Genomic DNA, 26992 nt, shown 5'->3' on the forward strand with positions numbered 1-26992 from the left:
GGCCACATAAGTTATGTAAAAAAATAAAATAGTGAAAAAAACAACAAACCTTCAAATACAAGTAAACCAAAGTTTACTGGGTGAGCGGCAGTCGCCGCTGTTGCCATATGTGGCTCATTTTCAGCAAATTTCACGCCTCTATATCTGGGTAAGTACTGATGGGAAAAATTTCGGGGGGGAGGGAGGGACTAAAACAATCAGAAAAATAATCTTAACATTTTCATAAGAAAAAATATATTTTTTTTTTCTTTTTCAAATATTTTGCAACACCAGGAGACACTTCAGGATTGGGCCTTTCGACAGTCAAAGGGTTAAAATGCCGACTTTGTGGTCTATTTTCATATAGTATTTATGGTTGTATTCTCATTTTCTTGGTCTCATTTGATAGAATGGAAAACATATTATAGAAATTGAGATTTTGATTGGTTTTACTATGAAAAGAACCTTGAAATGGAGCTCAAAGTAGGGGAAATGTTTGGTTTTTGCCGTTGTTCAGAAGTAAACAAATGATGTCATTTTCCAATAAATGTCCAAGTAGCCATTCTGATATGCAGTCATGGATGGGTTGACATTATTTATACAATTATTACAATATTGCAGCAGTCTGCATAACAGTAAATCTTCTATTTTTTTGTTTGAATAAAAATTCAAAATAGAAAGCAAAGGTAATATCAGAGGGGCCTGGAGACATGATTGATGAACAAAGAAAATGTTATTTTAGAGCCAGGAATGTCTGCATTGTTCATTCTGGACCCTATTTTGAAATTGTCATTTTTTTTAATTTTCGTGAAATTGGCCAAATTGCAAATTTCTGACCACGTTATTGAGTAGTTAATATCGGTAAATGGGCAATTTCTTGTACTCAGTCTATATAAAAAATGCAGTTCTAGAGAAATAACTATGAGTTTGGTCGACTGGAACAATGGAATTAACCGAAAATAGGGCTCAAAGTAGGCAAATTCGCCGAAGTAACTAACTCCACGAGAGCGTAATTCTGTCAGTTTTCCATCAAATTTCATTCTTTTGGTGTCATTACAATCGGGAAAAGATTCTCTATCATTTCATAAGAAAAAATAGTTGGGGGGGGGGAATTTTGCGACACCAGGAGACACCTCAAGATTTGGGGTTGCGACAGTCAAGGGGTTAAATAATCCTAAGTAAGCTTTTGTCTGTATCATGTCAGATTATGAGCTTTAGCTCTGTATAAAATTAAGTATTATGTATATCACTAAACGATTCTTTCCGTATTAGTTCTTAACCCTTTGAGGGTCCAGACCCCTAATCTGTAAATTCCCCACAGAGTAGTTTTTTTCTTCTTCTTTTTAAGGTAATAAAACAAAAAAGTACAAAATGTTATCAAAATATGACAAAATTACACTCAGGAATTTTGCTGTGTCAGCGATATTTATTCATCAACTATTTTTGCCCACTTTAAGTCCTATTTTTGGCCAATTACATTGTTCCATTAGACCAAATTCTTAGCTATTTTGCTAGTTTGTGTTCCATTTTATCTACTGAGCACAAAAAATTGCCCAATCAGCTATTTCAACTACCAAGTAAATTGGTAATTTGGCCAATTCCACACAAAGTTTAAAATATTCCAATTTCAAAATAGGGTCCAGGATAAACAATGCAGGCATTCCTGCCACTAAAATAATATTTCCTCTGTTTATTAGTTACATTTCCAGGCTTTGCAGATGAATTTCATTTTTATTTTTTATTCATAAAGAATTTTTATTCACCAAAAAATAGGAGATTTACTGTTATGCAATATTGTAATAATTGTATAAATAATATCATCGTATTCATGAAGGCACATTAGATTCACCAGCTGACGTGTATTGAACATGTGATGTGATTTGTTTACTCGTGAACATCGGTAAAAATCGAACATTTCCACTACTTTGAGCACAATTTCAAGCTGTTTTGAGTACTGAAACCAGTCAAAATCATCTCCACCTCTGTAATATATCTTCCATTCTATCAAATGAGACCAAGAAACTGCCAATACAACTGTAAAAACCATAAGAAAATACGCTGCAAAGTCGATGTTTTAATCCAAAAACACAGTTGCAGTTTTTTTTTCATTATGCACTACATGCTGCAGGCTTTGTTTTATATGGTGCATATTTACCACATAGATGCATTCTCTCATATCTAGGCCCAAATTTACCACTCACAGCTAATCAGAGTGAGCTGAGCTCATGATGTAGTACTACAGCTTGGACCCTAGTTTCAAAGCCATAGAACTACAAGACAGACTGTCAAAGGGTTAAGTGTTATCACTGGCCATTGTATTTTTTTTATTGCTTTTCCCACCATCTCTTTGACCTCTGCCATCCAGCACTTTATAACCTTAATGAGTTTATCACTTTCCATGAATTTGATAGTAATTCATATTTTTAAGAGAATGTTACCAATCAGTAAGCTAAAATATTAAGTGAGAATAGTGGCTACAGAGTTGATTGCACTTTAAGAGTCACTTATCAGAAGTGATTGTTGGAAGATTGATATTAGCTAAGAGATGTAGATTCTGGCAGCTTGGCTCTTTGTCTTAGTAAGATATTGAAGTGCTGAATGGTGCTTATAAGTTACATCTATGTTAGTAAGATATAGTAAGATGTGCTTAGTAGTACTTATGATAAGATACACCTATGTTAGTAAGGTATAGTAAGATGTGCTGAGTAGTACTTATAAGATACACCTATGTTAGTAAGGTATAGTAAGATGTGCTGAGTAGTGCTTATGATAAGATACACCTATGTTAGTAAGGTATAGTAAGATGTGCTGAGTAGTGCTTATAAGATACACCTATGTTAGTAAGGTATAGTAAGATGTGCTGAGTAGTGCTTATGATAAGATACACCTATGTTAGTAAGGTATAGTAAGATGTGCTGAGTAGTGCTTATGATAAGTTACACTTATGGCTGCTGCAGTACACATTTCACCTGATTTTATATTTATCTATAATTAATGTAGCATGTGATGGTTTGTTGATGAGCGCATGACTGAAGCATGCTAACTCTATGTGTAATCTGGATTGTATTATCTCTCTGTATTAAACATTTCAAGCATTTCAAACTTTGCATGATATCTTTGTTTTTTGCTTGAAAATGGAGTTACAGGATTTTATTAAATATTGCTGAAGTGTTAATATGCAAATGAAGATTGTTGAAAGTGTATTGTTGGTATGTTCTTTCCAGTTCCTGGTATTTATCTTAATGTACGTAAATGTCTGTATTTTTGTAAACTTGTAAGTGTACATATGGGTAACATTTTTTAAGCTATTACTTTCATTTATGTTTATGTACCTGTGTATTTCAGCATGTAGTGTAATGATTACATATATTGGGCCACTGTAGTATTAAATAGTGTATGGAGTTAAACCAAAAACACGGTTGAAGTTTTTTTTTTTTCTCATTATGCACTGTGTGCTGCAGGATTTTTTTCCTACTGTGCACACTGACCACATAGACCCATTCTTTCATATTCAATTCCTTTCAATTCAATTCAAGTTTATTCTCTATAAGGGTTACAATGTGGGGTTTACAGGTTTTGGGTATTGTGTGGTTTACATGTTATTAAATACTAATTACAGAGGGGGCCACTAGGACACCTAGCATGGCTAGGCATTTCGAGCAGACTTAGATTAATTCTTAACATTAAATCCTTACAGATTATAGTATTAAGGCTAAGTGACTACATCATAATTTGTGAGTTTAGCAATGTGAATGCTTTTGTTTTGACACAATACAAAGTGTCTATATTGGAGTATCATAGGCAAACTTATGACTAGTTAGGATTTATTATTTTAAGCTTAAGATTAGTATTTCTGGGTTTATAGTCAGTGGGTGAGTGAGTGTAATTGTGAACCACCAGGTGGTTATCATGTAGTTAGTTCACAAGGTGTATCAGGGAGATAAGATGTTTTCTAACTGTAGTTTTGAAAGTGATGAATGTGTCCACAGTTCTAGAGTTTTCAGGTAGGGTGTTCCAGATTTTAGGTCCTTTGAAATACATTGAATTTTTGTAAAGGTTTAGTCGAACACAGGGAATGTCATAGAGATGTTTGTGTCTGGTGTTATGCCTGTGGATCCTGTCACAACTATCAAGAAAGCATTTTAGGTCAAGGTTAATATTGGAATTTAAGGTCCTGTAGATATAGATTGCACAGTAGTAAGTGTGGATGTTCTGAACAGGGAGTAAGTTTAGATCTATGAAGAGTGGGGGGTGTATTGCCAGGGATGGGATTTAGTGATTATTCTTACTGCGGCTTTTTGTTGGGTTATTATTGGCTTTAGGTGTGTTGCTGCAGTTGAACCCCAAGCACAGATAGCATAGGTGAGGTATGGATATATAAGTGAATGGTATAGTGTGAGAAGTGCAGTTTGCGGCATGTAGTATCGTATCTTGGAGAGGATCCCCACCGTTTTGGATACTTTTTTTGTTATGTGTTGGATATGGATGCTGAAATTTAGGTTGTTGTCGAGGTATAGGCCAAGGAATTTGCCCTCATTATGTCTGGCAATTAGAGTGTTGTCGATCTTAATGTTAAGTTGCGCAACACCTGCTCTTCTACCAAACATAATATAGTAGGTTTTGCCAGTGTTAAGTGTAAGTTTATTGGCTGTCATCCAAGTCGATATTTTGAGCAGCTCCTCGTTAACAATGGTGTTGAGGGTGGCAAGATTAGGGCGGGAGATGACATAAGTCGTGTCGTCAGCAAAGAGAATGGGTTTCAGGTGTTGGGATATGTTTGGAAGATCATTGATGTAAATGAGGAAGAGCAGGGGCCCAAGGACACTTCCCTGCGGAACTCCAGTAGTTGATGAGGCTGTGTCTTTAATGGTGACATACTGATACCTATTAGAAATTTTTTTATTTTTTTTTTATTATCACACTGGCCGATTCCCACCAAGGCAGGGTGGCCCGAAAAAGAAAAACTTTCACCATCATTCACTCCATCACTGTCTTGCCAGAAGGGTGCTTTACACTACAGTTTTTAAACTGCAACATTAACACCCCTCCTTCAGAGTGCAGGCACTGTACTTCCCATCTCCAGGACTCAAGTCCGGCCTGCCGGTTTCCCTGAATCCCTTCATAAATGTTACTTTGCTCACACTCCAACAGCACGTCAAGTATTAAAAACCATTTGTCTCCATTCACTCCTATCAAACACGCTCACGCATGCCTGCTGGAAGTCCAAGCCCCTCGCACACAAAACCTCCTTTACCCCCTCCCTCCAACCCTTCCTAGGCCGACCCCTACCCCGCCTTCCTTCCACTACAGACTGATACACTCTTGAAGTCATTCTGTTTCGCTCCATTCTCTCTACATGTCCGAACCACCTCAACAACCCTTCCTCAGCCCTCTGGACAACAGTTTTGGTAATCCCGCACCTCCTCCTAACTTCCAAACTACGAATTCTCTGCATTATATTCACACCACACATTGCCCTCAGACATGACATCTCCACTGCCTCCAGCCTTCTCCTCGCTGCAACATTCATCACCCACGCTTCACACCCATATAAGAGCGTTGGTAAAACTATACTCTCATACATTCCCCTCTTTGCCTCCAAGGACAAAGTTCAAGCGCATGGCCTCTTATACCATAGTGGTCAAGTTTGTGGAGTAGGATGCCGTGGTCTACTGTGTCAAAAGCTTTTCTTTGGTCAATAAAAATTCCTAGCAGATATTCCTTATTTTCCAATGCTGTGTAAAGCAGGTCTAGCATTTTTATAATTGCCTCATTAGTGCTTTTATTTTTCCTGAATCCAAATTGGCAGGGGTTGAGTATGTTTTGTGACGTTATAAATGAATACAGTGGACCCCCGGTATTCGATATTAATCCATTCTTGAGAGCTCATCGAATACCGAAAATATCGAAAAGCTAATCAATTTTCTTCATAAGAAATAATGGAAATCAAATTAATCCGTGCAAGACACCCAAAAGTATGAAAAAAAAATTTACCACATGAAATATTAAGTTTAATGCAATAGAATAATTACAATAACAACAATAACAATAGAATAATTGACACTTGCCTTTAATGAAGATCTGGTGATGATTGATGGAATGGGAGGAGGGGAGTATGGATGGTGTTAGTGTTTAGAAAGGGAATCCCCTTCCATTAGGACTTGAGGTGTCAAGTCCTAATGGCTTATGTCCTGGGAGTGCCTTTTCCTCCAGAGTAATGTAGGTCCTGCTTGGCATTTTCTTCCAAAACAGGCCTGTTTCGTCGCAATTAAACGCTTGTTCAGGTTTAAATTCTTCACTGTCTATGTAATCCTTGAATTCCTTCACATATTTTTCAGCTGCTTTTTGGTTCAAACTGGCAGCCTCGCCATGCCTAATCACACTTTGTATGCCACTAAATCTTTCAAACCAACCTTTGCCGGCCTTAAATTCACTCACATCACCACTAGTTGCAGGCAATTTCTTTACCAAATCGTCATGCAACTGCCTAGCCTTTTCACAAATGATCGCTTGAGAGATGCTATCTCCTGCTATCTGTTTTTCATTTATTCACACCAATATTAGTCTCTCAACATTTTCTAACACTTGCGGTCACTGTTTCGTAATCACAGTTGCACCTTTTGCAAGAACAGCTTCCTTGATTGCCGTTTTCCTGGTCACTATAGTAGAGATGGTTGATTGGGTTTTACTATACAACCTGACCAACTCCGACACACGCACTCCACTTTCATACTTTGTAATTATCTCTTTCTTCATTTGAATGGTCATTAGCACCTTTTTTCTCGAAGGGTTGGCACTAGAAGCTTTCTTGGGGCCCATGGTGACTTATTTTGCAGAAACAAGCACCAAAAACAGTGATAATATGGAATGTACCGAATGTATCCTTAGATGCACACACACTGGCTGGCTTGTAAACACTGGCACACACGGGGCAGTTCAGGCCACACGTGGACACGTCTCGTACGAATCGTATCGATTACCGGGTTTTCAATCGGATACCGAGGCAAAATTTTTGCGATAAAATGCATCGAATACCGGATTTGTCGAATACTGATGCCATCGAATACCGGGGGTCCACTGTATAGTCTCCTGTGCATGAGTTTCTCGAAGATTTTGGATAGCAATGCTAAGTTTGATATTGGCCTATAGTTGTTTACGTCTCTAGGGTCACCACCTTTATGTATTGGTGTAACCCTTGCTGTCTTTAGTATTGGGAAAGTGCTAGTTTCTAGTGACTTGTTAAAAAGTAATGTAATAGCATGCGAAAGGACATGGGCCGCTCGCTTGTACAATAATGGTGGGAAGTGAGACAGATTCCCCGAGTTATTTTTAAGTGACTTTATGATCGCGGTGACTTCTGTGGGCTCAGTTGATACAAGATAGAAGGAATTTGGGAAATTCCCATCTAGGTAGTCCCCGGCACGGGCATTGGTACGTGGGATTTTACAGGCGACATTAGATCCTATGTTTGAGAAGAAGTCGTTTATCTTGTTAGCCGTATCAGTGGGATGCAGTGGTGTTTCATGAGGTTTAGTTAGAACAATATTCTTGTTTTTTTTCAGTTTGTGGGTCCCCAGAATCTGGGAAAGTGTTTTCCAGGTCTTTTTTATATCTCCTCTTGTGTCAGTGAATCTGATGGAGTAGTACAGTTGTTTGGCTTTCTTTATTAATTTGGTGAGAACTGTTGAATATTGTTTAAGAATATCTTTGTGTATTAAGCCCTGTCTATATTGCTTTTCATATTGGTGTTTCTTATCAATGGATTTCAGAATGCTGCTGGTTAGCCATGGGCAACCAAGCCGTTTATTCGTGATCTGTTTCGTTTTTATAGGACAATGTTTGTTGTATAGTCTAAGTACAGTGGTCCCTCGTTTTTCGTAATTAATCCGTTCCTGGAGCCGTTACTATAAACAAAATTTACGATTTGCGAATCAACTTTCCCCATAAGAAATAATGTAAATACAATTAATCCATTCCTGACACCCAGAAGTATTAAAACAAAAAAAATTTTTACATGAAATATACATGTAATACATAAACAATACAATGGGAAATGATGAATGAAACATTAACAGCATAACACTTACCTTTATTGGAGATTCTTCGTAGTGTATGGGAGACTGGAAGAGGAGAGAGATTGGATTGTTTACAATTTGGAAGGGGAATCCCCTTCCAGCAACACCTCAGGTACCAATTGCTTCTCTGGGGTTGCTTCTCATCTCTGTTTCTTAATGCCACTAGGACCACCTTGAGAGTCACTCTAGTCCTGTCTCACAAAGTAACTGTGGAGAGAACTCTGTTTCTGGCATCTCTTTAACACTTCCCGAAAATGGCCCAAGTCTTTGTCACTGTACATATTTCTCACCTTCTTTACCACAGGCTTGGCACTAGGAGCTTTCTTTGGAGCCATGGTAGCTTATTTAGTAATTGCAAGCACTAAAATGAGTGTAATATTATGAAATATTTCGTATGAGCACTTGAGGGGACCTTCACTCACTGGTAAACAATGCCAGTCTGGCTGGGTAGGGAGGCCACCCTGGCTCACACCGTGTGTATGTGTCCCGGACGAACTACTATTCGCGAGTCAACCTATGAAAAGCGAATCCATGTTTATATGAAAATACCCCTATGATTGGCGAAATTTACGATTGCCGAGAACTACGAAAAGCGAGGGACCACTGTATTTTGTTAAGAAAAATGTCTGTCCAATCGTCAATACCATTGGCATTGGAGAATTCTGTAGGCCAGTCAACAGTCTCTAGGTCTGCTGTGAAATTCCTTATTGAGGCCTCGTCATGGAGTCTAAATGAAACTTTGTTGTATTCGAGTGGTGGCTTACTAATGTTTGTTAAGAGGAAGGTTGGGTAGTGGTCAGTAGTGCTGTCTGTGATTATCCCTGATTTAAGGGGGGCTAGTATATTGGTCCATATGTGGTCTATTATGGTTGCACTTGTCTCAGTCAGCCTGGTTGATTTAGTTATTGTTGGTATGAAGAGTGTGTTGTTCATATTGTTGATGAAATCAGTTACAGTCTGATCATCTAGTAGGCCAAGGTTGATATTGAAGTCTCCAGCTAAGAGAAGGTGGTGCTTGTTCATTTGTCTGTTTGTTATTAGTGACTTTAGATTCTCACTGAAGTTTGGGATGTTTGTGTGTCTTGAGGTTTTTTATAGTAAAATCAGCAAAAATGTATTCCCCATATTCATCACTAAAGCAATTAGTGCTAATACAAGATAGTTGGTTAGAGTAATAGATTGCAGTACCACCCCCAACTTGGTATGATCTGCAGTTGTGGATTGCTGTGTATCCTGGTAGAGGGTAGATATCAATTGTGTCCTGCTTAAGCCAGGTCTCAGTAAGAATAATGCAGGAGAAGGGTGTCTTTAGTGACTCAAGGAGTGCCAGGAGGTCATCATAGTGTTTGCTTAAGGACCTGATGTTGTAGTTAAGAACTGATAGACTTTGAGCAGTGTTCAGGATAGTGCTGGCTTGTGATGCTGTGTAATAAAGGCAGTTACTTTCCAATAAGTTTTGATTGTATGTTAGATTATGGAGGTTTAGATCAGGGTCAACGTGATCATTCATCTTTTAGGTTTAAATAGTGGTTGTTTATATCCTGTATTATGTGGTGAGTTCTAATACTGATTTCTGTAGTGGTGGGAGGTTTGGATAAGTATACCGCTAAAGCACTTTGGTCATATAGTCACTAATAAACATAATGAAATTGATATTGTCTATGTGTTGTACTAGAATGAGCTAAAGTACAACTAGGTATAAACTAATACTATAAAAAAAAACAAATTACAAGTGGCACCAGACTCACTCTTGTAATTGCACTAAGGTCTAATATAATGAATTTAGTGTTGTCTATGTATTGAGCTAGAATGAGCTAAAGTACAACTAGGTATAGTTAGTTTAGGTGTTGTCTATGTATTGAGCTAGAATGAGCTAAAGTACAACTAGGTATAAACTTATAATATAAAAATGCAAATTAAAATGGTATTTGCAATTGCACTAGGGTCTGATATAAGTTGTTGACAAGATCAAGAGTATAACTAGATTTAAATTGACAAAATAAAATTCACAAATTCAAGTACCAAAAGAATAATAAGTAAAAAATAACAATGGCAATGATATGGTTATAATATGATAGTAAGATGGTAGACAGGTACACAGGTACAAAGGATAATATAAAGGTTGAAGTTGAATATACAAACTTGAAAATTTGGCAACAAAATGTTATGAAAAGTATAAAATAATGATTAATTTACAAAAGTAAAATTGACTGGTAGTAAATATGGTGTTTAATAAAATTTTAGTAAGTAATAATGATTACAAAAAAAGATTAATTAGCAAAAAAAAAAAAAGTGAAAAAGTAATGTTTATTTCAAGTATTAAATTTTAAGAACAGTTATTTGGATTCAGTATTGCACTGGTAGTTATACTAGAGGTTATTTGGCAGTACAAGGTAATTAAGAGTACTCTAAGATAGTAAATGTGGTATTAAAACAGGTTATGGTAATTAGACAAGTAATGGTAATTAAATGATGTCAAAAATGTTAAGAGTAAATTGTACTGATAGTAAAAATGGTAATTAATTATTAATTTTAGTAAGTAATATCAGTTAATAGTATTTAAAAAATATGAGGCAGTAATATGGACAGAAAGTATCAGTTCAGCTAATATTTAAGCAAAGAATAGTAAATAAGAAAATTACATAAGGTGACTTATGCTTACTAGTAAAATCACGTAATGAGGTAGTTGATTATTTAATTACTAAGAGATTGTACTATGAAATTTGAACAATAATGGAGCAAAACATACACTACACTACATAGGCTTTTAGGTTGGACATGGTTTAGTTATTCTCTGTAGGCCTACCAACTTTCTCTCACTAGATTCGAAGGCACTAGAATTTAGGCATACTAGTATGTCAATAACCCTGGTGGGTAAGCCGCACTAGTACGTTGGAAACCCTGAAAGGGTTAAACCATAACATGTATGTATATAGTAGTACGTACAATATTTTATGTTGTTTTTATGTACCGTACTTTATGATTGTTCACGGTTCAATAAGTTAAGGAAGCAGTATTGTATTATATTTCCTTACATTATATTGGGGCACCAAACATTCGCAATTTTTCAACATTATAATAATAATAATAATAATAATAATTTTTTATTTGGACATGATACATAGTTGTACAAGGAATTATAGTAGTTGGGTGTACATGCCAAAAGCCCCTTGTATGCAGAGCATTATCGGCAGGCTTAACCCTTTCAGGGTCGCCAGGCCCTCTCAGAGACTTGTTCTCAGGGTCGCCCAAATTTCAAAAAAAAAAAAAAAAAAAAAATTTCCCATGAAAAGATAGTTTTTTTTTTTATCTTATAGGCTAAACAAAAATTTTTTGCCATCAATGCTTACCGAGATATGGAGGCGTGAAGTTGACAGAAAATGACCGGCGTACAGTAACATCGCTGACTGCTGGTCACCCGGTATTACTTTATTTATTTTTTTAGGTACTATTTTCTATTATTTTTTATTTTTTTTCTTTCCAAGTAACTTTTATGGCCTGTGAGACCAAAATGAGCACTATTTTGTAAGTTACAGTGGTCCCTCAATAATCGTCCAGACTGAAAGTCGCCCATTTCGGAAATAGTCCCGTTATTTCGTATAAACATTGGCTCGCAAATGGTCTGTTAACTCGCTAATCGTCTTTCATCCTGGACGTGTACTCACGGCTCTGAGCCGTTCCCAGCCAGTGTGCCATTGTTTACCAGTGAGCAACGGTCCCCTCACGTGTTCATACGAAATATTTCATAATATTCCATTCATTTTAGTGCTTGCAAGTGCTAAATAAGCTACCATGGCTCCAAAGAAAGCTCCTAGTGCCAAACCTTTGGTAAAGAAGGTGAGAAATACGATTGAATTTAAGAAAAACATCATTGAATAATATGAAAGGAGCAAGAGTTTCAGCAGGAAGAGCAATAGATCGCAGCTCAGAATCTTGCTCCAGAGGAGGAGGAAGAGAGATGGAAGAAGGTGCCTTCAGAAATTAAGGAGATTTTTGAAATGTGGGGTAGGATGGAAAGATTTATGGAGAAACATCGCCCTGAGAAGGATATTGCAAGCCATATCGGCAACTTGTACAGTAACAGAGTCTTGGCCCATTTTAGGGAAGTTTTAAAGAGATGCCAGAAACAGAGCTCTCTGGACAGATTTTTTGCCAGACAGGACTCCACTGACTCTCAAGGTGGTCCTAGTGGCATTAAGAAACAGAGAAGAGAAGTAACCCCAGAAAAGTAATCGGTACCTGAGGTGTTGATGGAAGGGGATTCCCCTTCCAAACTGTAAACAATCCAAACTCTCTCCTCCTCCAGTCTCCCATACACTAAGAAAAATCACCAATAAAGGTAAGTGTTATGTTGTTAATGTTTCATTCATCATTTCCCATTGTATTGTTTATGTACTACATCTATATTTCATGTAAAAAATTTTTTTTGTTTTGATACTTCTGGGTGTCAGGAACGGATTAATTGTCTTTACATTATTTCTTATGGGGAAAATTGATTAAGAAATCGTCTATTTCGATAATTCTCCCACTTCCAGGAACGGATTATGGGCGATAATTGAGGGACCACTGTACAGTGGACCCCCGCATACCGTTGGCCTTACATAACGTTAAATCCGCATACCGATACATTTTATCGCTAAGATTTTTTTTGCCTCGCATACCGCTAAAAAACCCGCTCAACGCTGTTCGTCCGAGACACGTCTATGTGAGGCCTGAGCCAGCCTCACATGTTCCGCTGGTGGCGTTGTTTACAAGCCAGCCTCCGCGGTAACATCCAAGCATACAATCGTAACATTTCGTATTATTACAGTGTTTTTGGTGATTTTATCTGCAAAATAAGTGACCATGGGCCCCAAGAAAGCTTCTAGTGCCAACCCTGTGGTAAAAAGGGTGAGAAATATTATCGAAATACTGTGGTACCATGGTCAACTGCTGATGCTGCTGCTGCTGCTGTAGCACTGTCAGCTGCTGCTGCTGCTGTAGCACCATCAGCTGCTGCTGCTGCTGTACCACCATCAGCTGCTGCTGCTGCTGTACCACCGTCAGCTGCTGCTGCTGCTGTACCACCGTCAGCTGCTGCTGCTGCTGTAGCATTGTCTGCTGCTGCTGTAGCATTGTCTGCTGCTGCTGTAGCACTGTCAGCTGCTGCTGCTGCTGTAGCACTGTCAGCTGCTGGTGCTGCTGTAGCACTGTCAGCTCCTGCTGCTGCTGTACCACTGTCAGCCACTGCTGCTGCTGCTGTAGTACCGTCTGCTGCTGCTGCTGCTGTTTATCTGGAGTTTATCTGGAGAGAGTTCCGGGGGTCAACGCCCCCGCGGCCCGGTCTGTGACCAGGCCTCCTTAGGTCAGTGTCCCAGGATGCGACCCACACCAGTCGACTAACACCCAGGTACCCATTTTACTGATGGGGAACATAGACAACAGGTGGAAAGAAACACGTCCAATGTTTCTACTCTGGCTGGGAATCGAACCCAGGCCCTCACCGTGTGAAGCGAGAGCGTTAACCACCAGGCCACCACCGTCTGCTGCTGCTGCTGCTGTAGTACCGTCTGCTGCTGCTGTAGCATCGTCTGCTGCTGCTGTAGCACTGTCAGCTGCTGCTGCTGCTGCTGCTGCTGCTGCTGTAGCACTGTCAGCTACTGCTGCTGCTGCTGCTGCTGTAGCACTGTCAGCTGCTGCTGCTGCTGCTGTAGCACTGTCAGCTGCTGCTGCTGCTGTAGCACTGTTGTTGGTGTGGCTTATTGAGAATACCAAGAAACAATTAACCCCAGAGGGTTAGCCACCCAGGATAACCCAAAAAAGTGTGTCATCGAAGACTAACCTATTTCCATTGGGGTCCTTAATCTTGTCTCCCAGGATGCAACCCACACCAGTCGACTAACACCCAGGTGAACAGAGAAAAACGCCTGGAACTAGTGCTCATATTGGTGAATTTAAAGCCAGCAAAGGTTGGTTTGAGAGATTTAAGAATTGCTGTTGCTGGATCAGTCAGCTGTTGCTAGATCAGTCAGCTGTTGCTGGATCAGTCAGCTGTTGCTGGATCAGTCAGCTGTTGCTGGATCAGTCAGCTGTTGCTGGATCAGTCAGCTGTTGCTGGATCAGTCAGCTGTTGCTGGATCAGTCAGCTGTTGCTGGACCAGTCAGCTGTTGCTGGACCAGTCAGCTGCTGCTCACCATGGTCAGCTGCTGTTGCACCATCAGCTGTCTCTGAACATGACTTGTCCCGAACCTGTCCGTCCAGCCTGAGCGCCTGCCTTGCCGTCATTGTTTACAAGCCAGGGTGGCCGGTTGCATGCATACATTCGATACATTTTGTATTATTCCATTATTTATAGTGCTTGTAACTGCTAAATAAGCCACCATGGGCCCAAAGAAAGCTTCTAGTGCCAACCCTGTGGTAAAAAGGGTGATAAATACTATCGTACCACAGTCAGCTGCTGCTGCACCACAGCTGCTGCTGCACCACAGCTGCTGCTGCACCACAGCTGCAGCTGCACCACAGCTGCAGCTGCACCATGGTCAGCTGTTGCTGCACCCAGCTGCTGCTGCACCATGGTCTGCTGCACCACAGCTGTTGTTGCTGCTGCACCACCATCAGCTGTATTACTCGAAGATGTGGAGAGTGTTGTTGGTGTGGCTTAACGTGAAACAATTGCCGAGAAACAATTAACCCCGGAGGGTTAGCCACCCAGGATAACCCAAGAAAGTCAGTGCATCATCGAGGACTCTAACTTATTTCCATTGGGGTCCTTAATCTTGTCTCCCAGGATGCAACCCACACCAGTCGACTAACACCCAGATGAACAGGGAAAAATGCCTGGAACTAGTGCTCATATTGGTGAATTTAAAGCCAGCAAAGGTTGGTTTGAGAGATTTAAGAATCGTAGTGACATACAGTGTGATAAGGCCTGTTCTGGAAGAAAATGCCAAACAGGACCTACAGTACTCAGGAGGAAAAGGCACTCCCAGGACACACTGTCTCATCAGTCATTGCTGCATCTTCAATAAAGGTAAGTGTCATTTATTCTTCATTTAGTAGAGTAGTACATGCACAATATATATTGTGCATGTACTACTCTACTATTGTGCATGTACTACTCTACTATTGTGCATGTATCCTTCTCTTTGTGTGTAGGAAAATGTATATTTCATGTGGTAAAATTTTTTTTTCATACTTTTGGGTGTCTTGCACGGATTAATTTGATTTCCATTATTTCTTATGGGGAAAATTCATTCTCATAACGATAATTTCACATAACACTGAGCTCTCATGAACGGATTAATATCGTTATGCGGGGGTCCACTGTATTTCTTTTTCTATACTACACAATAACTGCAAAAACACTGTTGTCACTGTTTTGTTTACAAAAAATATTTACACGAACAAACCATATGAAATGTTGTTTATTATTATTTTTCTATATTTCATATACACATATACAGTCACAGGGAATGTTTCTAGAAGTTCTGCAGCCTGTGGAAGTCTTTGAAACATGGTGTCATGCACAGTGGTGTTTTACACTCCTCACACATAAAATGAGTGTCTTTGCATTGTTGTGGGCATTTTTTTGTATGTGCACAGACATAACACCTCTTCTGAGCCATTTTCTTGAAAGCAGTAGCAGGCAGTTGTATAAGGAAGTGATCACCATGCTTCAGACAAGAAGGTAGTTGTTGATAATTTAGTGGGTGGTCTGTTGCAGGTGTTGTTCCTTGGTACTTGAAAACTATTTCTCTGATGACAGACAAACAGAATTCGCCATATGGTGGTTTGTTTCTGGTCCTCATCTTATACTTATTATAAGCATTGAGCATGGAAATGTCCAGAAGATGGAAAAAGAGTTTTATATACCACTTATAACTCTTGCAAACACAATCAGCAAACCCAATCTGCATGTCACATTTGTCCACTGAGCACATATTGAGGGTGTAATCAATCACAGCTGCAGGTTTTAGAATGGGTTCATTGCTGTCTCTATGCCGCCTGCCAGTGTTTGTCATTTCGTTTGGGTGAACTGATGACAACAGTGTGACATCTCGTTTGTCATGCCACCGAAATGCCATGATGTCATTGGCAGCAAATGCCTGCACCTCACCTTTACGAGTGCCAGCGTCAAACCTGGGCATATGTTTACGATTTGCACGCACTGTGCCACACACACCTGTCATGTTCACTCGCAAAAAGTCACTAAGTGTGGGGCTTGTGTACCACTTATCAGTATATAATATGTGCTCCTTACCGAGGTATTGTTCTATCATTGTTCTGTCCACATCACCAGAGATGCCCAATAACTTCCTGGTATTTTGCAATGTATAAGTTCCAGTGTACACAATAATATCCAATACAAGACCACTGAAGCAATCACAAAGCACAGACAACTTTATACCAAAGCGTTTCCTCTTGCTTGGTATGTACTGCTTGAAAGAGAGTCTTCCTTTGAACAGAATCAAAGACTCGTCAATTACAAGCTTCCTGAAGGGATAAAAATACATATTGAATTTCTCTTTCAGATACACAAACACATTCCTAATCTTTTATAACCTGTCGTTTCTGTCAGGCCTGGTTTTGTCTGAGAAGTGAAGCATACGTAATAGTAGCACAAATCGATTAACTCCCATTATATCATTGAAACCTGGGGTTGCAATCAGGCGGTTTGTTGACCAGTATGATTTCACAGTGTGCTTATACACTTGTGGCATACGCATTATTGTGGCAAAGAAAAGATACATCTCAGCCACAGTTATCTCCTTCCACTTGTGTAGACGTGATTTTGGTGAAAGTATTGTGTTTGCCATGGTGTACTCGTAGTATCTGTTGCTTTCCCTGACAATAATTTCCATCAGGGGTTCATCAAAGAATAACTCAAAACATTCCAGTTCACTGGCATTGTTCCCCAGTGTACATCATGGCTGTATTCCACTTTGGATTTGGTGAGGATTTGGAACAAAATTGAAGCTTCCTGCCAATCCCAGGTGCAGTCTGCTGGTGGGTACTGGACATTGACAGGTGGTTGTGGTTGTGGAGGTTGTGGTTGTGGACGCTGGTGTGGTGGGTGGGTAGGGGATGGTGGCCTTTGTTGTAGATCAGCTGAGGCAGCAGCGTTGGTGGCAGCATTGCCCACTGCTGGTGCCTCACGGCCGGCACCACCACTACCACCACCATGCACATTTTCCATCCCAATTGCAACACTATCATCTTCATTTTCACTGTCTGTTCCTGTTGTACAGCCATGGGATGTACTCTGAGATGTACTCCTTCCCCTTTGAATAGCATATGGCACACTACCAGAACGCATATATCGTCGTATACACTGACGCTTCACTGGAGAATATTTCACTTCACTATGACTACTGGAACTGTTTTCAAGAGCTTGTAGTTCATATTCACTATCACTATCATCACCAATGCTCACATCTGAGTCCGGGATTTAGGAAAATAGGAGTTTCCCTTTTGATTCTGGTACAACTGAACGTGAACAAGATGGCCCGGTAGCAGAGGTGGAAGGCTGAGGGTCTTCTAGGTTTTCCTCACTATTACCGATATTATGGTCATTAGTTTCGGTCAAAACCTCACCAAAACCTTGAAACTGGCACTTCCATCTGTATTAGAACTGTCACTGGTGAACAAAAGTGTCCTAATTCGCTGAGGAGTGAGGAACTTTTTACTGCGAGGCATGGTGAACAAGGTCTACTAAAATGGTGTTCCCACAATGCGCCACTGGGTCCCAGATTTTTTTTCTACTGCGCACACCGACCACACACACCCATTCTCTCACATCTAGGCCTACCAGCCTTTTCCTGCGAGATTTGAAGGCGCTAGAATTTATGTGTACTAGTATGTCAAAAGCCCTGCCGCGTAAGCCATACTAGTATGTCTGAAACCCTGAAAGGGTTAAAATTAACTTAAGATTAACTAAGCAATGATAGATTCAGTGGTAAAAATTACAGTAAGCAGTTACAACATGAAGTACAAATGAGTATTTTAAACAATGAAATTTGAACATTTCAGTTATGAAGCATTATAGTTGTACAAAGTTTAGCATTACAATGTATAATATAACAAAATGATCTATATGCTATATGTAGTCATACAATTTATTAATCTGATCATGTCGAATAAAATCAATGATTTGTAGTGCAGAAGCAGGTCATAATGTCATTAGATGAGTTACTGTGCATTCAAGAGAATGGATTGTTCTATTAGATAATGTAATTAAAAAAATAGTTTGATAGGGACACGGGTTATACATTTATGATATACAGTTATTCAATATTTATTTAGTTTTGAGTAAGTAAGTAGTTTTTAAGAAGAGTCTTGAATTGATATACAGTTTTTCTTTTGTATTCACCGGTAATGAATTCCAAATTTTTGGGCCTTTTATGTGCATTGAGTTTTTACATAGTGTGAGACGGACACGGGGAACGTCAAAGAGTGATCTGTGCCTTGTGTTATAGTCGTGTGTCCTGTTGAGGTTGGTAAGGAGACGTTTGAGGGGAGGGTTTATATCTGAGTTTAGTGTTCTATGTATGTAGTAGGCACAATAATAAGTATGGATGTTTTGTATGGTGAGTAAGTTTAGAGTTTTGATTATTGGTGGAGTGTGCTGCCTGGAGTGAGAGTTTGTAATCATTCTTACTGCAGCCTCTTGTTGGGTAATTAATGGTCTGAGATGATGTATTGTTGTTGAGCCCCATGCACAGATTCCATAGGTGAGATAGGGGTAAATGAGTGAGTGATATAGGGCAAGAGAGCTGATTGTGGAACATAGTACCATATCTTCGCAAGGTTCTTGATCCCCTAACCCTCGCGAATGTTGAGGGAGACCTGTACTTATTTTTGCTAATGGGCAATCTATTTATTTATTTATTTATTTAGAAATTTAAGCATACATACAGAGGTACAAAAAATACAGGTAAGAGCAGCATGCCAAAGCCACTTATATGCATAGCATTACGGGCTGGCTTAAAATTAACTTAAGATTAACTAAGCAATGATGAAATCAGTGATAAGACATTATTGTAAACAGATAACTATAAAGCACAAATGAGTATTACAAAGACAGGTCATATGGTTGCATGCATTGCTGTTCATTCAGTAGAATGGAGTATTCTGTTAGGTAGTGTATTTAAAAAAATAACAAAGTTAGATTGGGTCCTAGGTTTAGCATTTATGTGATATAATTGTGAGTAACATTTTGGATATACAATTTATAAGGTTCAGTTATTCAGTATTTATTTGGTTTTGAGTGAGTAAGTGAAGTTTGAGAAGAGACTTGAATTTGTAAACAGGTAGTGTTTCTTTTATATTTACAGGTAATGAATTCCAGATTAAAGGGCCTTTTATGTGCATTGAGTTTTTGCATAGCGTGAGATGGACACGAGGAACATCAAAGAGTGATCTGTGCCTTGTGTTATGGTCATGTGTTCTGTTGAGGTTGGCAAGGAGATGTTTGAGGGGAGGGTTAATATCAGAGTTAAGTGTTCTATGTATGTAATAGGTGCAATAATAAGTATGGATGTTTTGTATGGTGAGTAGGTTGAGTGTTTTGAATATTGGTGGAGTGTGTTGCCTGTAGTGAGAATTCGTTATCATTCTAACTGCAGCCTTTTGTTGGGTAATTAGTGGTCTGAGATGGTTAATTGTTGTTGAGCCCCATGCACAAATTCCATAGGTGAGATAGGGGTAAATAAGAGAGTGATAAAGGGCCAGGAGGGCTGACTGTGGAACATAGTACCGTATCTTCGATAGTATGCCTACAATCTTGGAAATTTTCTTAGAAATTTGTTGTACATGTGTATGAAATTTGAGTCTATTATCGAGGTGGATTCCTAAGAATTTTCCCTCTGTTAGCTTTGTGATAGGTGATCCGTTTATCGTTATGTTAAGAGGTACATCTGTAGCTCTGTTACCAAACTGAATGAAGTAGGTTTTGTCAATGTTTAGTGTAAGTTTGTTAGTCCTCATCCAGGTAGATATTTTCTGTAATTCGGTGTATATTACAGTAGTATATAGAATTTTTTTTTTTTATTTTACACCAAAACTTGCTTAGCAACCTAACCTAATCTTGCAAAAATGATTGTAATATTATTTAACTTAATTCTTCCTGACCAATCTTAAATCAGCCTAAATTTAATAATGCAGTATTATTGACCGTTAGTGAAATATATTAATTTTGTGATGTTCAGGCTAATTTTTGTGGAGTTATTGTAGCAAACAGTTTATACCTGGCTTTTTTTGGCAAAGCGACCATTGCTTTTTTATGCCAAGAATGCAAGCTCTGACTAAAAAAAGCATGATTTACACTAGGTATGCTGTACTATAGTTACTCCTCTAAGGTTCCTTATGCACTGTAATAGTGCACCATGTGGTGAGGTTGTTTACTGTGATGGTTCGGGGTGTTGTGGTGCCTAATTCATGTACGAATGAATACAAGTGAAGAGCTCTTGATCCACGGAATTGGACTCGCACTTCCCTTGGATTTAATTACCTCCCAATCCTTGAGGTGCTGTGCTATCCCCATGAGTTTGGCACTCCTTCATGAATCTAAGAATAATGATGTAGTGTAGGCATATAGTGTATGTACAGACATGAAATATATTCTTTACCAGGTCTAGGAGCTAAACTCGTCATTATCTCACTGACAGTGCCAGAAATCATGTGGTGTGGCTCCTCTCATTGCTAGACAGTGATATCCTTAATAAAATTGAGGCAATAGCATTACCCAATGCATGTTTGCTTTAAATTTGAAGACAGTAATTCCTCATGCTTCCATTTCATGGCAGCATGAGGTTTTAGGTGTGTGCAAAGACTCGAAGAACAGGAGTACACATCATATACTGTGCATTATTCTCTCCCTGGTCCAGGATACAAACCAATATTATACTCTGACTAGTCCAGAAATCTTAAATAGTTGTTGCTTACATCCATCTGACTATTACAGTAGCTCCTTAATAAGCTTGAGGTGGTAGTGTTAGCCACTATATGTGAGGAAAGAATGGGATTTGTCTCAAAAGCAAATACACTTAAGATATTAAAAGGAAAGAAACTGAAAAAATGCTTATGTTGGCTATTTAGAAAGAGTATTACAAATGGTAGTTGTTTATAAGCCACTGTAGAGATTGAAACTGTACTATAAACACTAGCAAATGGCTATCACTTTTATCATTAAATTAGGCAGCTAACAAACCCACTTCCTCTCCATTAATTAAATACAATATGAAAATGATTTTTAAACTCTACATTAGGATAATGATAATTTTGTCCATGGTTATTTTTTACATAATCTTAAGCAAATGGTTTATGTAAATAATTCAGAGTTTTTTTGGTTCTTTCTATTGGGGTGGTGGAAACTAGTATTGGGTTAAATTAATTACTGTGTTTATTTACACGTAGGCTTTTATGTTTTCACATTCTCTTGAAATTTCATATTTTATGTTGGTCCAGATGTTTGTGGTACACCTGGATACCTTGCACCTGAAGTTCTGCAGTTTGCCATGTATGAAGGCTCCCAAGGATATACTCATGCTGTTGACTTGTGAGTCAAACTCATTTCTTGTCACATTATTTACACAGGACACTTAAAAAGGATTCTTCTGCATTTGCTTTCACTGAAACTTGTCATTCGGGCATGAACACGCTCACAACTCCACTTACTTTCACAATTTTTATTTACAACTATCACTGACCAGAACCATTATGAAGGATTAATAATAATTAAACTTATTTGTTTATTTAATTAATTAAGTTAATTCATAATATACAGTTAGTTTAAGTTGAGTATTGATACTTGATATTCCAGATTCTCTTTCAAGTTTAATAATTCAGTAATATTCATTCCACCTTATCCATACTGTAATTTTCAGTTTTTTTAATTGTTTTTTATTTCATTTCTTCTGTTATGTTTATACCTTTACCTTATTCAGTTAATCTGTCAGCTTCAGGTAAGTAATTCCTCAAGAATAAATTACGATAATTGCATTTGCATTTTGATCAATCACTTTCTTTATATTTAATGGTACACTTGACGATAATGAGTAACAAAAGTGAAAGGGAAAGATGATTTGCATTATGCTGCCTTAGAGTTATATAGAACTTTAGGCTTTGGTTAAAACAGCTTGGTGATAATAAAATACCTCACTTACCAAGGCTTAAGTGTTCAGAGAAGAATTATTGTGTAGATGTCTCTTCTCAAACATTGCACTCACTTAACATTCAGCTTTCGTAGTACAGCAAATTGTTTTTGGTTCAGTTGAAGCCTGACTTTTCTAGGGAGAGTAGCCCATATCCTGGGTTCATTAAACCTCTTTAAGGGGGATTTCTTGATGCTAGTAAAGGGTTCTTAATCCATGGAATTAGAGCTACCCTCCCATTGCTTTGACCAAACCAGATTTACTCCCCTTCCTAGGATTTTATTACCTCTATTGGATATAGACATTTTGGACATTACTAGCTTTCAAGTCATCTGATTAACCCTTTGACTGTCCATCATGTAGAACTCATCATTGATGCCAGGGTCCGTCACGTAGATATAAGTCATCAGCTCAGTTCACTCAGATAAGCTGTGAGCAGTAAATTTTGGTCTAGATTTGCGAGAATGGATCTGTACAGTGAGAATGCCCAGTATAAAAAATTTTTGCCTCATGTGGTGCATGATGGGAAAAGCAAAACTCTGATCGTGTGTATCGTTCAATTGGTGACTTAGAAGTGTTTTCTAGGATGGTTTTATTGGTTATTTCTTGGTATCATTTGATAGAATGGAAGACATAGTACAGTGGACCCCCGGATAACGATCAGCTCCCAACTTGACCAATTATGTAAGTTTATTTTTGTAAGTGCTTTTGTAGGTGTATTTTTAGGGGTCTGAAATGGACTAATCTAATTCACAATATTTCTTATGCTAACAAATTCGGTCTATAACGGCACCCAAACAGACTTCTGGATTGAAATAATATCGTTATGCGGGGGTCCACTGTACTGAAATAAAGATGATTTTAGTTAGTTCCACGGCTGGAAATGGCTTGAAATCAGCCTCAAAATAGCAGAAATGTTTTGTTTTTGCTTATATTCTTGAGGATAGGTAAAGGCATCCCTAAACCCATTTTTTTTATTATGGGTTTTTACTAGGTCTGATTCAGTTATTGGGATGCTGTACACCGTGACATATCATTCTTGGTTATATTTTATTCAGTAAATGTGTAAACCTTCGATTTTTTGTTTCACAAATTCAAAATATTAGCAAATGTAATATAGGAGAGGACTGGGGATGTGATTATTGCACAAAGGAAATGTTTTAATGCTTGGAATGTCTACAGTGTTAATTTTGGACTCTGCTTTTAAATTAGAATTTTTTGAATTTTGCATTTAATTGGCCAAATTATCCAATTCTGTGTACTTTATAGGGAGTGTTGATAGTTGACCGGGCAGTTTCTTGTACTCAGTCAGTAAAATAAAAGGCATCCTAGCAAAATAGGTAAGAATTTGGTCAAATTGGGCAATGGAATTGGTTTAAAATAGAATGCAAATCTGGCAAAATTGCTGATGCATAAATTGTGCCCAGACTTTGTGCCTGCATAATTCTGTAAGTTTTCTATTAAATCTTTTATTTTTGGTGTCATTACCTTCAGGGAAAAATTCTCTACCATTTCCAAGCACTTTTTGTTTCAGGAATCTGGACTGTGAAAGGGTTAATATTTCATTATATTGTATTTTATGAAGCACTTGCTGGTAACCTGCTTGGTCACTCAGCACATACACCGGTGAAGGCTCAGTCCTTTGTCTGCTAATTGTGGGTTGGTTTCACATCAATCAGGTTGTTGGTTATTAACCCTTAACCCCTTGACTGTCGCAACCTCCAATCCTGAGGTGTCTCCTGGTGTCGCAAAATTTAAAAAAAAAAAATTATTTTTTCTTATGAAATGATAGAGATTCTTTTCGCAGTTGTAATAACACCAAAAAAATGAAATTTGATGGAAAACTGACGGTATTACGCTCTCGCGAAGTTAGTGACCTCGGCGATATTTACAAATCAGCGATTTCACCCACTTTGAGCCCTATTTTCGGCTAATTCCATTGTTCCAGTTGACCAAACTCATAGCTATTTCTTTAGAACTTCATTTTCTCTATCGATTGAGTACAAGAAACTGCCCATTTACCGATTTCAACTACCCAATAATGTGGTCAGAAATTTGCAATTTGGCCAATTTCACGAAAATTAAAAAATATGACAATTTCAAAATAAGGTCCAGAATGAACAATGCAGACATTCTGTTATTGCTGTTCTTACTGCTGAACAGTGGTTTAGTGCCGATGAAGATAGCGTAGGTAGCAATGATACAGCCGTGGACTAGTTTGGCTTTAATTGGATAGGAGTGAGTACAAAACGGGCAGTGTGAGGGAGTGACCGCAAGCCAGTCCGTGGAGGGGGAGCACTTGTGTCTATCAAGTTGGTCGGCCTAGGAGTGAGGGCAGATGGGCTCAGCCTCCCACTGACCTGAGTGAGCCTACAGAGGGCAGCACCTAAATGCCGCGAAATATGAACTAGTCAGAGCAGACGGCTAGGCTGTGTGTTCTGACAGTACAGGCTGTCTACATTTGCTCGGCCACGCACCTCTCGTTGTCCCGACGGGACAATACTGGTGGGCCCGCAGGTATAAAGGAATTACTTACACTAGCTACCCCAGAGAGGGACTGGCTTTCGCTCACTAGTAAATCAAAAATGGATATAAAAATGCAACAGGCAAAAAAAAACTCTTCCCAACCAGGGGAAGAGAAAACTGGTTTGCCCGCGCTGTTTCGTCGAGAGAGTCCGGAGACGTCAGCACTGGAACTAAAATCTTCTATATACAGGTTGTCCGCAGGGCTGAACATCAGTTGACCACTCGTCTACGAACGTTGTTGCACCCTCACATCTGCAAACAATGACTGACAGTAGCATTTCCTAAGGTGTGACATGTGACTCAGAGGGCAGCACTGCCCTGACCGTAATACAGGCTCTTTTTTTTTATATAAAAACACTGGGTGCACATACCTACAATAATACTATATCCATGGAATTCATTACACTCTGGGTACCCTTCTAAAAGTATTTACATAATTACATGATGTTGTCCACCCTGACTCCATTATCGACTAGCTATACAATGTGTGTGCATTTATACCCATTTCTGCAAGCAAACAATTAGCATAACTAGCGTAGGAGTCAGACAAGTCAGTAGGTACGTCAATGTCACAGAAATGTACTGTTGTCCTGGGTCGCAGGCCATAAGTATGGAGCCTTACTGGGCCGTCTTCCGTACCAGTAGTAGTGGGAGAAGGGATAGACGGGTTGTCCCTAGCATTAGTCTGATTGTGGCATTGCAACGCACGCGACTCCAGCTCTGCTTCGGCCTGCACATGGTCCACATACTTCATGTGATCAAGGTGGGCTTCCTTGATAGTTCCCGTAGCAATCTCCCTCACCTCGAACTTATTGCCACGGAGCTGTCGTAGGACACGGTAAGGACCCACGAATTTTGGGACAAGTTTGTGCATACCTGGGGTCTGTGCTGGGTTGAGCAACATAACTTTGCAACCTGGTTCCACTTTGCTTTCCTTGGCACGGGCATTGCGCTCAGACGTGAACCTATCAGTAGCTTTCATAAGGTTCTCTCGTACCCGCTGGAAGACAAGCTGCTTTGTCCTCATCTTTACTACACTGGGGTTATCAGTATCGTAAGTAGGTCTAGGTGGAGCAAACAGAATTTCATATGGTAAGCGCTTGTCATAGCCATACAAAGCAAAATGAGGTGTCTCACCGATCGAGCTGTTGAGGGAGGAATTTAATGTACACTGAGCATCTGGGATAGCCTCATCCCATGTAGTACAACTTTGGTTAACGGTTACTCTGAGCACCTCCAGGACTTTGCAATTTGTACGCTCAGCAAGACCATTATTCGCAGGGTGGCGTGGAGCTACTGGCGCTTGGTGAATGTTGAATCTGGAGCAAAGATCCTGCATTATGCCATTTATAAACTCAGACCCATTGTCTGACAGAAGGACACGTGGGCAAGTATGACGAAGAACAACATGCTCACGGAAAGCACTAGCGACCGTTTCGGCGGTTTTATCAGGAATGGGTACTAATTCACTGTACCGCGTCAAGTTATCTACCATTACAAGTAGGTGCTTATTTCCCTTCTCTGAGGTCGAGAAGTTCGTCAACAGGTCGACAGAAGTTCTCTTCCAGGGCTCCTTTGTAATGGGATACTTTAGAATGGGGTTAGGACCTGTAATGGTACCCTTGTGCTGTAGGCAAACAACACACTGGTGTACATGCTTGGCAATGTCCGCTGCCATCTTAGGCCAGAAATATTTCATTCATGCCTGTTTGATACTGCGGTCCTTCCTGGGGTGCGCTACACCTGGGACATTGTGGATCAACCTAAGAGTAGCTGGTATCATGGACTCTGGTATCACCAGTTGGTATATGGTTCTGCCGGGGTCCACCAGCTGTGCAAAACGGCACAGTACTCCTTGGTTGACCACTAAATCCTTCAGTGGAACGGGAGACTTGACCTGTAAGTCAACGTCCTCCTTGGTCAGGAAACGAAGGACTGGAGACCACACAGGGTCCTGTCGTTGGGCTCTCTCGAGATCCTCAACAGAGAACGAGTTGCCGACACTCAAGAATGCTATATGCCTCAACAGGGCATCAGCTACAACATTTTGCTTACCTGGGACATAGCAAATTTCAGGGCTGTAGTCATTGAACGTGAGCGACCACCAAGCATGCTTTCCCGAGAGGTTCTTATTCGCAAAAAGGGCCAATAAGGGTAAATGATCTGTGTAAATCTTGATAGGATAATGATAGATGATATCCCGAAAATGACTCAGGGCCCATACAATGGCTAAAGCTTCTAGCTCTGTCACTGAATAATTGACTTCCGCTTTAGTAAGGACA

At 39.3% G+C, this 26992-nt stretch overlaps 1 protein-coding gene across 6 annotated transcripts in view; it reads left to right on the plus strand.

Annotated features, from left to right (window-relative positions):
* The window catches only part of PhKgamma (phosphorylase kinase gamma), a 411214-nt gene that overhangs the window by 198934 nt on the left and 185288 nt on the right, over window positions 1-26992 (plus strand). For 4 of the 6 annotated variants that reach the window (XM_070097983.1, XM_070097981.1, XM_070097986.1 and 1 more), the window contains one exon: window positions 21499-21589. The exons of the other annotated variants lie outside the window; for them this stretch is intronic. In XM_070097983.1, the coding sequence (XP_069954084.1) occupies window positions 21499-21589 (91 nt within the window). The remainder of the gene's footprint in view (window positions 1-21498; window positions 21590-26992) is intronic. 6 annotated transcript variants of the gene reach the window in all.

This window comes from Cherax quadricarinatus, chromosome 60 (genome assembly GCF_038502225.1).
Source record: "Cherax quadricarinatus isolate ZL_2023a chromosome 60, ASM3850222v1, whole genome shotgun sequence".
Classification (NCBI taxonomy): Eukaryota; Metazoa; Arthropoda; class Malacostraca; order Decapoda; family Parastacidae; genus Cherax; species Cherax quadricarinatus.